The sequence below is a fragment of the Gekko japonicus genome, unplaced genomic scaffold (assembly GCF_001447785.1).
Source record: "Gekko japonicus isolate JY-2015 unplaced genomic scaffold, Gekko_japonicus_V1.1 scaffold166, whole genome shotgun sequence".
Classification (NCBI taxonomy): domain Eukaryota; kingdom Metazoa; phylum Chordata; class Lepidosauria; order Squamata; family Gekkonidae; genus Gekko; species Gekko japonicus.
The window spans coordinates 342,632-356,138 of NW_015173127.1; the positions used below are offsets into that span (position 1 = coordinate 342,632).

General features: G+C 49.5%; 1 protein-coding gene across 1 annotated transcript in view; it reads left to right on the forward strand.

Annotated features, from left to right (window-relative positions):
- SIX6 (SIX homeobox 6) overlaps nucleotides 1-5,884 on the forward strand; it is a 36,894-nt gene extending 31,010 nt beyond the window's left edge. Inside the window, exon 2 of the mRNA XM_015422020.1 lies at nucleotides 5,707-5,884. Coding sequence (XP_015277506.1) covers nucleotides 5,707-5,884 — 178 coding nt within the window. The remainder of the gene's footprint in view (nucleotides 1-5,706) is intronic.
- Nucleotides 5,885-13,507: the final 7,623 nt, after the last annotated feature.

The window sequence follows — 13,507 nt, forward strand, 5'->3', positions numbered from 1 at the left end:
TCCTCCTCCTCCTCCTCCTCCTCCTCCTCCTCCCAGAAAATCTACAACAACGAAGGAACTCTGACCGTGAAAGCCTTCAAAACATATTAAACACAATAAGGCTCCCTCTCTATCTCTCTTTCTCTCTCTGGTGGTGGAGAGTGCTGTCAATGTACAGTCCAGTTATAGCAACCTGGTAGAAAGATAGTTTCAAACTGTCGCTGTGTTGGTTTGTAGTAGAACAGATAGATTTGATCAGTTTGGGCAGCCCTGTTAGCCCGTCTACAGCAGTAGAAAAGAGCAGAAGTCCAGCAGCATCTTAAAAACTACTCAAAGCTGTGGCAGGGGAGGAGATTTCAGGAGTCACGGCTTCCTTCTGAGATCTGGTACCTGAAGAAGTGAGCAGCGGCTCGCAAAGCCACAACATTTGTTAGTCTTGAAGGTGCTACTGGACTCTTGCTCTTCTCTACAGTGACATTTGAGTTCAGCAGCCCAGCCTAGCCCAATCGCAACAGATTTCAGAAGTTCAACAGGGGTAGCCCTGGTTAATACTTGGATGGGAGACCACCAGGGAAGTCCAGGGTTGCTACGCAGAGGCAGGCAATGGCAAAACCACCTCCGAACGTCCCTTGCCTTGAAAACCCTACAGGGTCTCCATAAGTCGGCTACGACTTTATACCCCCCCTCCCAGAGCACCTTAGAGACCAAGAAGATTTGGGGGGGGCTCATTAGCACAACTCATTTGCATAACTCATTTGCATAGGCCACACCCCCTAACATCACCGGGAGTGTGTCAGAAGGCAACACCCACCGCTCAGGCTCAACTGGACTGTTTTGGATTGCTAGCTATTGGGGGGGGGAGGAACGTGCAGATCTGTCCTCACAGAGGAGGGAGAGCTTGTACCTGAATAAAACTTGGTCTTAAAGGTGCCACTGGACTGTTTTGGACCAGGGGGGGCTCTGCAACTTACCTGCCTGCTTCTTGCTCTGACTGAGGGCTGCTGTGAGCAGGGGGTGGGGCTTACTTCATGTGCCCGCCCCCTGGGCTCTTTACTGCCGGAGCTCCGCTCCTGTGCGCTCCTGCAGGAAATGACCCCTGGATCTGACTCTGGAAACCTTATGCCCCCCAAAGTCTCCTGGGGCTCTAAGGTGCTACTGAACTTGAATCCAGCTGCCCATAGGAAGAGAAGAATAGCGGTGGTTTGCCACTGCCCGCCTCTACAGGAGCAACCCTGGACTTCCTTAATAATCTCCCATTCAAGACATATCCAGGGCTGACCCTGTGTAGCCTTGGAGACCCATGGGGTTTACAAGGCGAGAGACATTCAGAGGTGGTTCGCTGTCGCCTTCCTCTGCACAGCAACCCTGGATTTTCTTTGGTGTCATAGTTAAGTGTGCGGACTCTAATCTGGGAGAACCGTGTTTGATTTCCCACTCCTCCACTCGCAGCTGCTGGATGGCCTTGGTCAAGCCATGGTTCTGTCAGAGCTGTCATAAGGACATAAGAACATAAGAGAAGCCAATGCTGGATCAGGCCAATGGCCCCTCCAGTCCAACACTCTGTGTCACACAGTGGCCAGAAATACCAGGTGCCATCAGGAGGTCCAGCAGTGGGGCCAGGACACTAGAAGCCCTCCCACTGTTGCCCCACCCCAGCACCGAGAATACAGAGCATCACCTGCCCCAGCCTGTGAGTTCCTATCTATACCTTTTGGCTGATGTCCTTCAAAGGGTAGTTTCTGTCAGAGCTCTCTCAGCCCCACCTACCTCACAGGGCGTCTGTTATGAGGGAAAGGAGTTTGTAAGCCACTCTGAGACTCTGAGTGAAGGGCGGGGTATAAATCCAATCTCCTCCTCCTCCTCCTCCTGCTTCTTCTTCTTCTGCTTCTTCTTCGTGGTCTAGGGCCAACCTCGCTCAAGCTTCCAAGTCAGAAGAGATGTGGCTAGCCTGTGCCATCCAGGTCAGGGAATAATAGTTTTGTGCCGTCCAGTCACACCCAGGGCTACTGAGGGCCACCACGGACCCCCCCGGACAAAGGTTCCGCCTGTTCCCCGCCGTATGTCCCTGATCCAAAGCAAATATAACAAAACAAACCACTTGGCTCGCGGCAACCACAGATCTCTGGCCCAATCTACATCTAGCATTTGCTCAGCTGTTTTACCAAACCCAAACTGGAACGGGAAAAGATGCTGCTCAAAACCACATTCAAAGACCCAGGGCCAAGGCCTTGCAGGCCGCAGAGTCACCCCTGAAGGGCCATAAAACGGCCACAAGTCTATGCTGACGGGCACCCGTAAAACCGGGAGATCAAACGAAGTGAAAGCAGCATGCAGTCTGGACGCTGCCACAAAATCCGACAATCCATCAAAGTGAAAGCTGCATGCAATGCAGAGGGGGATTTCTGTTCCAGCGTGGGTTTGGTAGAACAAAGGAGCAAATGCTAGATGCAGAAGCGGCCGAAGGCTACGATCACACACACTTAATAATCCACTTTCAATGCACTTTCAAACTGGATTTTGCCATCTCACACAGTAAAAATCCAGTTGGAAAGTGGGTGGAAAGTGGATTATTGAGCATGTGTGATCGCAGCCTATAGTAATAGAGATAAGTACAAAGTCCTACACTTAGATACAAAAAAATCAAAGGCACGGATATAGAATGGAAGGGACTTGGCTGGACAGCAGCTCATGTGAAAGGGATCTAGGTGTTCTGGTTGATCACAAGCTAAACGTGAGCCTGCAGTGCGATGTGACTGCAAAGAAAGCTAATGCAATCGTAGGATGCATTAACAGAAGCATCCAGATCACGGGAGGTGGTAGTTCCGCTCTATTCTGCTATGGTCAGGCCTCACCTGGAGTCCTGTGTCCAGTTTTGGGCACCACATTTTAGGAAGGATGTTGACAAGCTCGAGCGTGTCCAGAAGAGGGCAACCAGGATGGTGAGAGGGTTGGAATCCAAGTCTTATGAGGAAAGGCTGAAAGAGTTGGGTATGTTTAGCCTGGGAAAGAGAAGGCTTAGAGGGGACATGATTGCAGTCTTCAAGTATTTGAAGGGCTGTCATGTGTGGAAATGCCTAATGCAGCCTGCTACATTAATAGTGATTCCTGGCTGTACTGACAGCCAGTTTGGTGTAGTGGTTATGAGCATGGACTCTAATCTGGGAGAACCAGGTTTGATTCCCAATTCCTCCTTTGGGCGGGGTATAAATCCAGTCTCCTCCTACTCCTACTCCTCTTCTTCTTCCTTCTTCTTCAACCAGAGAATCCAACAAGTTTCAGACCCAGAGCTCTAACAGTTAGCTCATGGGAAAGTATTAACTCCCCCCCTTTCTGCTCATAAAATTAAAAAAGGCCCCGGTCACACAGGCAGGAAAATGGGGGGGGGGGGAGCGTGGCTGTTTGTCCCGGGGCAAAACAATGTGCGGTTGCATGAGCAGACGTCCCGTGGAGATCCCGTGGAGGTCCCGTGGTTAGGGGGGAGGTGCCGATCACAGGACAATCCTGCGGCGCTGCAAAGAAGCGGGGCCACAGGGCAAACGGGGTTGTGGTTTTTTTAAAACTAAAGTGTGCGCATGCTCCGTTGAGTGCTTGTGCGCATCCATGGAGACTTGGGGGAAAAAAACCCTTTTTGTGAGGGGACATGGGCGGGCGCTGGAACTACCACCGGAAACGCGATCAGACGCCCGCCCATGCCCCGCGGTTTCCAGAAACTAGTACCTCGGAGGTACTAGTTTTTTACCCCGCATCTTCGGAGTGAAGCCTCGGGTGAGCCACGGGAGCTCTACGCTTCCCAGATGTGGCGGTGAGATCGCGCCCGGAAAATCCACCTATCTTCCATCTCGTCGCGCTCCATGTGACCGCAGCCAAAGCTTTGCTACTATAATACTATTAAGTACATTCTGTTTCAAAGGAGGATGGGGGGGAGAAAAACTTGCGATCTAGACCTGAAAATAAAGGGGGAGGCATGGACAAATTAGGTGTAGGGAGAGAGAAATGAATCAGTAAAGTGTGGAAGAGAGAAATTAAGGAAAAGAGAGGGTAAAGTTGTTATATCTTGCCGTAACACCCAGAGTACCACTTTGCAAGATCTGGCTGACCTGGGTGGAAGGAAAGGAATAGAGAAAGGCTAGACTATTGGAGAAAATGACCTGCAGGCTGGCAATTACTGTTATCAGCCATCCGCCTGCTCTCTTGCCTTGCTCCATTGCTGGCTTGGTGGGCTCAGCATGATCTGTTAGGCAAGTTTGCTTCAGTGTTGGAGAAAGGCAAGCCTAGCTTTTTGCTGTGCTCAGATCTCCCTGCGCCCCTAGTGGCTGCAGCCAGAACTGCACTTTAAAAATAAATGGAAATATATTGGGCAGGAGGCCTCCTGACTTCCAGGGCCCTCCAGCTGACATGAATTGAGGCCCCTGAATTTTGTCCCTCTCTGTCAGTAGCCCTGGTCGCACACAATTCCTGGCAACCCCAGGGCCATGGGGTTCTCAAGGCAAGAGACAAAGAGAGGTGGTTTGCCCTTGCTTTACTCTGCACAGCAATCCTGGTCTTCCTTGGTGGTCTCCCATCCAAGAACTAACCAGGACCAACCCTGCTTAGCTTCCAAGATCTGATGAGATCAGGCTACTCTGGGCCACTATTTGTAGATATCAAAAACAAGGGCTGGAAGGGAAGGGAAACCTGGGCACGAAGCACGGGGAGGTCAGCTGGACCATACCGAGGCAAAGGTGCCTTGGGACAGAACCAGGGGTCATTTCCTGCAGGAGCGCACAGGAGCAGAGCTCCGGCAGTAAAGAGCCCAGGGGGCGGGCACATGCAACAAGCCCCGCCCCCTGCTCCCAGCAGCCCAGGGCCACAAGGTGATGTCAGGGGGTGTGGCACATGCAAATTAGCACATGCTAATGAGTTATGCTAATGAGCTCCTGCACCTCTTTTTCTACAAAATGACCCTTGAACAGAACGTAAGAGAAGCCATGTTGGATCAGGCCGACGACCCATCCAGTCCAACACTCTGTCGCACAGTAGCCAATCTAAGGTACCATCCAGGAGGTCCACCCAGGGCCGGCTCCAGCTTATTTTGCACCCTAGGCGAGGATCCCTTCTGCCCCCCCACCCCCACCAATTAAAAAAAATAAATGCATTTTAGGAAGAATGAAAAACACAAATAATCAAGAAACTTCCAGAGTACAGGCCGGCTGCAGTTTGGTGCCCCTAAGGGCCGTCCCACTCTAGGCGATCGCCTAGTTCTCACCAGCAGTGGGGCCAGAACTCCAGAGGCCCTCCCACTATGCCCCCCCCCAAGCACCAAGAAGACAGAGCACCACCGCCCCAGACAGAGGGTCCCATCCAATGCTCCCTCTAAGTCTTTTGAGCAAAAATGCTACTTTGTGAGTTACTGGCATTAAGATTGTGAGCAAGTGATTTGGCGACTGCGTAAATTAGTTTGCTCTGGAACCATCCTTTCTGAAGGAAGACAAAAATGTGTGAGCCAGAGGCTAAAAAACTGTGAGCTAGCTCACACTAACTCAGCTTAGAGGAAACATTGATTCCATCTATCCCTTGAGGCTAAAGGCCACTTATGGGACCTCTGAGCCGCTGGGGGGGGGCAGGGGGGCAGGGCTCCGAGCAGGGCAGGGCTCCTGGGCTTTGGGGAGGGTCCGGGGCGCCCCCAGCCAGCCCCCCGTCCCGCCCTCTGCCCCAGTGACGGCTGTTCTCCTTCCTCCCCCCGTGCAGGCTCCAGCAGCAGGTGCTGTCGTCGCAGGGCGGCGGGCGAGCGCTGCCGTCGGAAGAGGAGAGCGCCGGGGAGCCGCTGCTGGGCGCCGCCTCCAGCCCGGCCGCCAGCCTGTCCAGCAAAGCCGCCGCCTCCTCGGCCATCTCCATCACCTCCAGCGACAGCGAATGTGACCTGTGATGCCCGGACGGGGCGCAGGAGGAGGAGGAGGGACCAGGGCGCGGAGGAGGAGGAGGAGGTGGCGGAGGCGGCCCCTCCAGCCAGACTCTCCCCCGCCAGCCAGTGCCTGCCCGCCCCCGCCGCCTCCCGCCCTCCAGGACCTTCGCGCTCCCGCCCCGTCGAAAGACCCCGGCGGGAGGGACTGTCGCCCGAGGCCGCCTCTTCTCTCTCGCCTTTGACTCTCCAGGACGGATCTGCTGAGAAGGGGAGGCCAGCAGTTCCATCGCCTGCCAGGAATCCAGCTTTTTCTAATTTTCGTTTTCTTCCCTGGGGATCCTCAGTCGAAAAGACGGCGGTTTTTTTGTTTTTTTCTTTTCATCTGTTCGCTTACTTTTTAAAGTTTTCTTTTTTTGGGGGGGGGAAATCTATATGTATAAATATTCTATATGATGTTTATTGACTTATTTAAGACTTTGCTCCGTGGGTAGAAATCTCGCCCCCCCTTTATCATAATTACTATTATTAATTATTATTATTATTATTAATATTATTATTATCACCGAAGGCTTGACGCCTACATGCACAGGTGGTTCTTATTCCCCCCCCATAGGGCAGGTGCAGGACCAGCTATTCGAGGGGGAGGGGGAGGGGGAGGAACAACCAAAACACAAGAAAAGAGAAAAACTTAAACCAAGAATCCCAAGTGTAATAAAATGTTGGGTCTGCAAATCTTAGATTCTCTCAGTCCTTTTTGTTTACTAATAAGTTAACACAGACAGAAATTAAGGTGTTTGTTTTGTTTGAAAATCTCTGATGAAAGTTGGGTGCTTTTTTGGCGTCTTCTATTCCTTTCCAGGGAGGGTGGCTCAAGTGGTTAAGACGCTGAACTGCAGGCTGTGGGTCGGTAGTTCAGCAGTTCGAGACCCAGGTGCTGCATGACGAAGTGAGCTCCCGTCTCTAGCTCCTGCCAGCCTAGCAGTTCGAAAGCAAGAAATTGCATGTAGATAAATAGGTACCACTTTGGTAGGAATAGGAAGGTAACAGCGTTCCATGCACCTTGGTGTTTAGTCATGCCAGCCACATGACCACGGAAATGTCTTCGGACAGTGCTGGCTTTGAAACAGAGACGAACACCACAACCCTAGAGTCGGATTTGACTGGCTTTCGAGCAAGGGAACCTTTACCTTTTATTCCTTTCCAACTGCACAAGAGCCTTCCCCAGATCAACCAAGGAATTTGGGTGCGCCTAATTCCCCGCATACTATTAGCCTACAATCCTGTCCCTCAATGAATTTAGACACGCCTAATTCTGCAGATACTGTTAGGCTGCAGACAAACAATCCACTTTCAGAACACTTTCTAAATGGGTTTTTACTGTGTGAACTGGCAGAATCCCGTTGGAAAGTGGACTGAAAGTGGATTGCTACAATCCAGTCCATGCTTATCTGAGTCCCACGGAACTCTCTGTAGCATTTTCTTACAACCAGCGATACCCAGGGTTTGGCTACAACCTCGCAAATGAAGCGACCCTCCTGTTCCTTTGCCTGCGATTGCTCCCAAGAATGTAATTTTGTCCTCCTCCTCCTCCATTTCAGCTGAGCTTCCTTCCAAGCAATGCTCGAGATGCAGCTAAAAGCCCCCTTCTAGCGCAAGGGCCAGGCTGTGGACACATCTACCCACCCACCCCTTTGCAGGCACATAGAGCTTCGGGGTTTTATTTCTTCCAGCCAGGAAGCAGAGCGAGCCCAGCTAAACTCTTCTGGCTTGCCGTTTTACTTCCCCTCGTTTTACTTTCCCCTTGCTGAAAAGGTTTTGCAAATATTTTGCAATGTGCTCTTTAAGCTGCGCTTCTTGGAAGTCTCCCAGACCGATTTCCCACAAGCCCTGCTCCGCCCTCGCTCTTCCCTTTTGCCCCATGGGTATGTGTCAATTTCATACCAGAGTCTACTCAATCCTCAAAAAAACAGGATTGAGTAGATGCAAAATCATGCAAAGCTGGGGCAAAATGCGGCTGCCCAGAAGCTTGTGTGAAATTGGCACATACCATATGGGCAAAAGGGAAGAGCCAGTGTGGAGCAGCGCTTGTGGTCGGTTTGTTCGCAGGCGGAGACCCGCGGCTCCAGAGGGGCAGCGCCTGGGTCAGTGATGGCAGGACAACGGCGGTGATGGCAGGAGTCTCGCGGGGGGGGGGTTCTTCCGAATAAATCCTCTGGGAGGGTTAATCGGGGTGGGGGGTCGTGGCCCACATTGTCGTAGACAGCACAACAGCAGCCCCGCGTCGTGCGAGCAGCGTTTCTGTTTAGTAACTCAAGAAGAGCCAAGAAAACAGAAGGGAGTTGAGGCCAGAACAGAGAATCCCCACCACCACCACCACACGGCCCGCAATGGCACCTTCCAGCCTGTGGGGGAATTGGTGCTGCGGATTGCTGCGATTCTCCGTTTGTTTATTAGTCGTCCTTTCAAGAATCCCTCTTTATTTACTACAGAGTTTGGAAGCTGGGATGGGGAGGTCCCATTTGTGGACACTATTTGTGGACAGATAGTGTCTGTGGTTCTATTAAGCTTCCAGGCTGGAAAAATGCCCCTATGACCAGTTTGGTGTAGTGATTAAGAGCGCAGACACTAATCTAGGAGAACTGGGTCTGATTCCCGACTCCTCCATACGCAGCTGCTGGTGTGACCTTGGGTCAGTCACAAGTTCCCTCAGAGCTGTCCTTGAAAGAGCAGTCCTCGAAAGAGCTCCCTCAGCCCCACCTACCTCACAGGCAGTGTTTCCCTCTAAGCTGAGTGAGTGTGAGCTAGCTCACAGTTTTTTAGCCTCCAGCTCACACATTTGTGTCTCAGCTCAGGAAGGATGGCTCCAGAGCAAACTAATCTATGCAGTAGCCAAACTGCTTGCTCACAACTTTAATGCCAGTAGCTCACAAAACAGAATTTTTGCTCACGAGACTCCACAGCTTAGAGGGAACATTGCTCACAGGGTGTCCGTTATGGGGAAGGGAAGGGAAAGGAGATTGTAAGCCGCTCTGAGACTTCTTCGGAGACTGAAGGGTAGGGTATAAATCCAATCTTCAATCCAGCAATTTATATTTTAATTCATTTATACAGCCTTCCTTTCTCCCTAGTGTGGGACCCAAAGCATCTTACATAACATCCTTCTCCTCTCTTCCTCATAACAGCCCTGTGTGGTAGGTGTGGCTGAGTGTTTGTGACTGGCCCAAGGTCACCCAGTGGGCTTCCCAGGCAGTGTGGGGATTCAAACCTGGGCCTCCCAGATGGTAAAAACCACTACACCACACTGGCTTTCAATGAATGTGATCTTTCCCAACAGTTAACACACCTTCAGCAGTAAACAGGGTTGCCAAGAACCTGGAGGGGGGTGGGATGTTCTGTCCCTTTAATGGTGGTTTAACACGTGGAAATGGGCAGTCAGTCTCTTGCAGGGCATTGTATTTATTTAATTTAAAAATATGTTAGTTGCCTTTCTTCCTTCGGGAGCTCAAGGTGGCTTACAGAATAGGTAACGTACATAAAATAGCATACATGGAATACATTAAACAACCCCTGACTTTAAACCCGCAACTGAAGACTGCTAGTAGCTATTTTTTATTTATTTATTTAAATAAATAAATAGGTAAATACCATCTCGGTAAATAATATCCTGTCCAGCCTCTGTTAAGGACACAGGAGCCAGTCTGGCGTCATGGTTAAGAGCGCAGACTCTAATCTGGGGGAACTGGGTCTGATTCCCCACTCCTCCACATGCAGCTGCTGGTGTGACCTTGGGTCAGTCATAAGTTCTCTCAGAGCTGTTCTCTCAAGGGCAGTTCTCGAAAGAGTTTGTGGGGAGGGGAAGGGAAAGGAGATTGTAAGCTGCTCTGAGACTCCTTTGGGTAGTGAAGGGCAGGGTACAAATCCAATCTCTTCTTCTTCTTCACTCTCCAGGTTGTCAGCAACCCTTTCAGGAAAAGAAAGGAGAAGGCAGGGAGGATGGCGGGCAGTGTTCCCTCTAAGCTGAGTTAGTGTGAGCCAGCTCACAGCTTTTTAGCCTCCGGCTCATAGATTTTTGTCTTCACTCAGGAAGGATGGCTCCCGAGCAAACTAATTTAGGCAGTAGCCAAATCGCTCACAACTTTAATGCCAGCCGCTCACAAAGTAGAATTTTTGCTCACAAGACTCCACAGCTTAGAGGGAGCATTGATGGCGGGCCAAATGTCTGTTCTCTTATGACTGAATTGAAAGCACCTTTTAGATCCAGAAAGGCTGCATACACTTTGGCACCTTTTTGCCTCTTATACTGCATAAGAGTCACGCAGTGGTTGAGGGTGGATTCCCCTTTATTTGTTCTTGACCCAGAATACCTTGTTCTGACATCCAAGAGCCAAGTTTGTTCAAATATCTATTCATTAGAAGTTTCATTGAAATCAGGACTATGTGCTTCGGATCTGTTGGGTGATAGTGAGATATTGAAAAAATGGTATTTAGCAGAGATAATATAGCCCAGCAGAGCCTGAGTAAAATAATTCAGACTGAGAGTCCATGTGTGATTAAAATATAAAGTTTTTACTAAATTCTAGCATGGGAAGGGTAACTGGGATGAAAATAACAACAGAGCTAAATCGGCTACATCCTTACACTACAAAGACAAAACTAGAAGAGAGAATGGCTGCTCTCCTTCTTGTTCTTCAGAACAGCAAACAAAGACGGGAAGATAAGCCATAAAATGGTAATACACCTTGACACTTTAGTCCAAATCAAATCCCTAGATCAGGGAGAAGATTCCCGGGCTTCCTACATCTAAAGAACATTGGTTACATGAGAAACATGTGTCTTCCTGTGAGTAACATAAACAAACATTTAACCCCAGATATACTGAGTGTTTTCAACTTGTAATACCCAACAGGATCCAGGTACATATTATGAATAATCAGTTGGCCTCTGTTTTCAAGAATCCCAGTGCGCCACCTTGGCCTCAGTTTGCTCAGAGGTAAAGCTCACCGAGTTCAACCTCTCAAGTAAACGTACACAAGACCGTAGCCTCTTTGGTTGCCAGTCTGAGAGGAAGAACCGAGGAACTCACAGAGGATGCAAAGGTGCCTCTTCTCTTCCTTAGTTCTTTGCCACTAATCAGTTGTATCTGTGTCACTAGCAAGCCCCACCACGGACATAAATATTTTGCTCTGCCTTTGCTCTTTTGGAGTAATCCTTCCTAATTACAATCCGTGGCATCTACAGGAGTCTGCAAAGTTGAATAGCTTTTTTAAAAGAATAAGTACATGAATGAGCCAAGACTTTAGAGGATTGATCGGCGGAGCCCGTTTAACGCCAAGTTCAGAGAGCCTTTGTTCATGATTGAGGCAATTTGGGGGTCTGATGTGTTATGAGGAAATGAAATCCACCATGGGCATGATTCAGTCAACATTAAGAACATAAGAAGATCCGACCAGTGGTCCATCTAGTCTTACGCAGTGGCCAACCAGTTCCTCTGGAGGGCCAACAACAGGGCAAGGAAGCCAAGGCCTTCCCCTGATGTTGCCTCTTGGCTCTGGGATTCAGAAGTTGACTGCCTCTCAATGTGGAGGTTCCCCTCAGTCACCATGGCTAGTAGCCACTGATAGACTTATCCTCCACGAATCTGTCTACTCCCCTTTGAAAGCTGTTTATTCCTGTGGCCATCACGACATCCTCCGACGGCGAATTCCACATTTTCAATACTCTCGGTATAAAGTAGTCTTTCCTTTTGCCTGTCCCGAACCTACTGCCCATTTGTAGATCCCACTGATTTTCACTGCAGAGAGACAATGCGGTGGAGTGGTTAGAATGCCGGATGAGGATCTGGGAGGACCAGGTTTGAATCCCCACTCTGCCATGGATGTTCATTGGGTGACCTTGGGCCAGTCCCACAATCTCTCGGCCTAACCTTCCTCGCAGGGTGGTTGTGAGGATAAAAGGGAGGAGAGGAGAACGATGCGAGCCGCTTTTGGTTCCTGTAGGGGAAGAATGGCAGGTATCCATGAAGTAAATAAGATGAGATGTAAAAAGTGTTTGTCTTTGGCTGGCCTGTGGCCAATGAGAGGTGGGTTTTTTATTATTTATTACTTATTTTATTATTGACTATTAAATTGAAAGTTTCCTCACACTTAATCCAACATCAGGAAGCAATCCTGGAGGTTTTTTGTCATCTTCGGGGCGTGGAAGATGACACTATGGGTGTGGAGGGGGAGGTATTTGTGGATTTCCTGCATTGTGCAGGGGGTTGGACCAGATGCCTCCCCCTCTCACAATATAAGCACTCAATGGAATTGCTGAGTAGTCGGGTTAGAACAGATAAAAGGAAGTCCTTCTTCACCCGAAGAGTGATTAACACATGAAATTCACTGCCACAGGAGGTGGCGGCGGCTACAAGCATGGACGGCTTCAAGAGGGAATTGGATAAACATACGGAGCAGAGGTCCATCAGTGACTAGTCTGGGACAAGGGATGCTCTGTATTCTTGGTGCTTGTGGGGGGGCCACAGTGGGTGAGCTTCTAGTGTCCTGGCCCCACTGCTGGACCTCCTGATGGCACCTGGTATTTTTGGCCACTGTGTGACAGAGTGTTGGACTGGATGGGCCATTGGCCTGATCCAACACTGGCTTCTCTGATGTTCTTATGAGGTCCCTTCGAACTCTACGATTCTATGATTCTGTGGTTTCAGATATTGTGCTTTTCGGCAAATATGCACGTCTATTCAAGCTTACTTGTTTAACTGCTTAAAAGGCAATGCACAGATCGACCGACAGCCCCACCCGAGCCATGTTTACTCAGAAGGAGTTCCTTCCAAGTAAATTGGCTCTCGATTAGTTTAAGCTGCCGTCTCTTTGGCAGGAAGCCCAAACGGAAGGCAATTCGTTTCCTAGTGTTGGGTGAAAAAAGGGTATTTAGCAGAGATAAAATAGTCCAGCAGAGCCAGAGTAAAGTAACTCAGACTGAGAGTCCATGTGTGATTAAAATGTTTTTACTAAATTCTAGCATGGGAAGGGTAACTGGGATGAAAATAACAACAGAGCATAACCGGCTACATCCTTACTCTACAAAGACAAAACTAGAAGAGAGGAGATTATGGCTACTCTTCTTGTTCTTCAGAACACCAAAACAAAGATGGGAAGAGAAGCCATAAAATGGTAATACACCTTGACACTTTAGTCCCAATCAAATTCCTAGATCAGGGAGAAAATTCCCGGGCTTTCTACATCTAAAGAACATTGGTTACATGTGAGTAACATAAACAAACAATTAACCCCAGATATACTGAGTGTTTTCAACTTGTAATACCCAACACCTAGCAAACACACAGGACTGAGCTTCACGGATTCTTTCGTTGGCAGGCAGACAATGGATTCTAGTGGATTCTGTACTATTAGCAACACTGAAAGTTTAATTTATTTTGGGAGAGAGGCCGTGGCTCAGTGGTAGAGCATCTGCTTGGCACCCAGGAGGTCCCAGGCAAGGGAAGGAGATTGTAAGCCACTCTGAGGCTCCTTCAGGTAGTGAAGGGCAGGGTACAAATCCAGTCTCCTCCTTCTCCTCCGTCGTTGTCCTCCTCCTCCTCCTCCTCCTCCTCCTCCTCTTCTTCTTCTTCTTCTTCTTCTTCTTCTTCTTCTT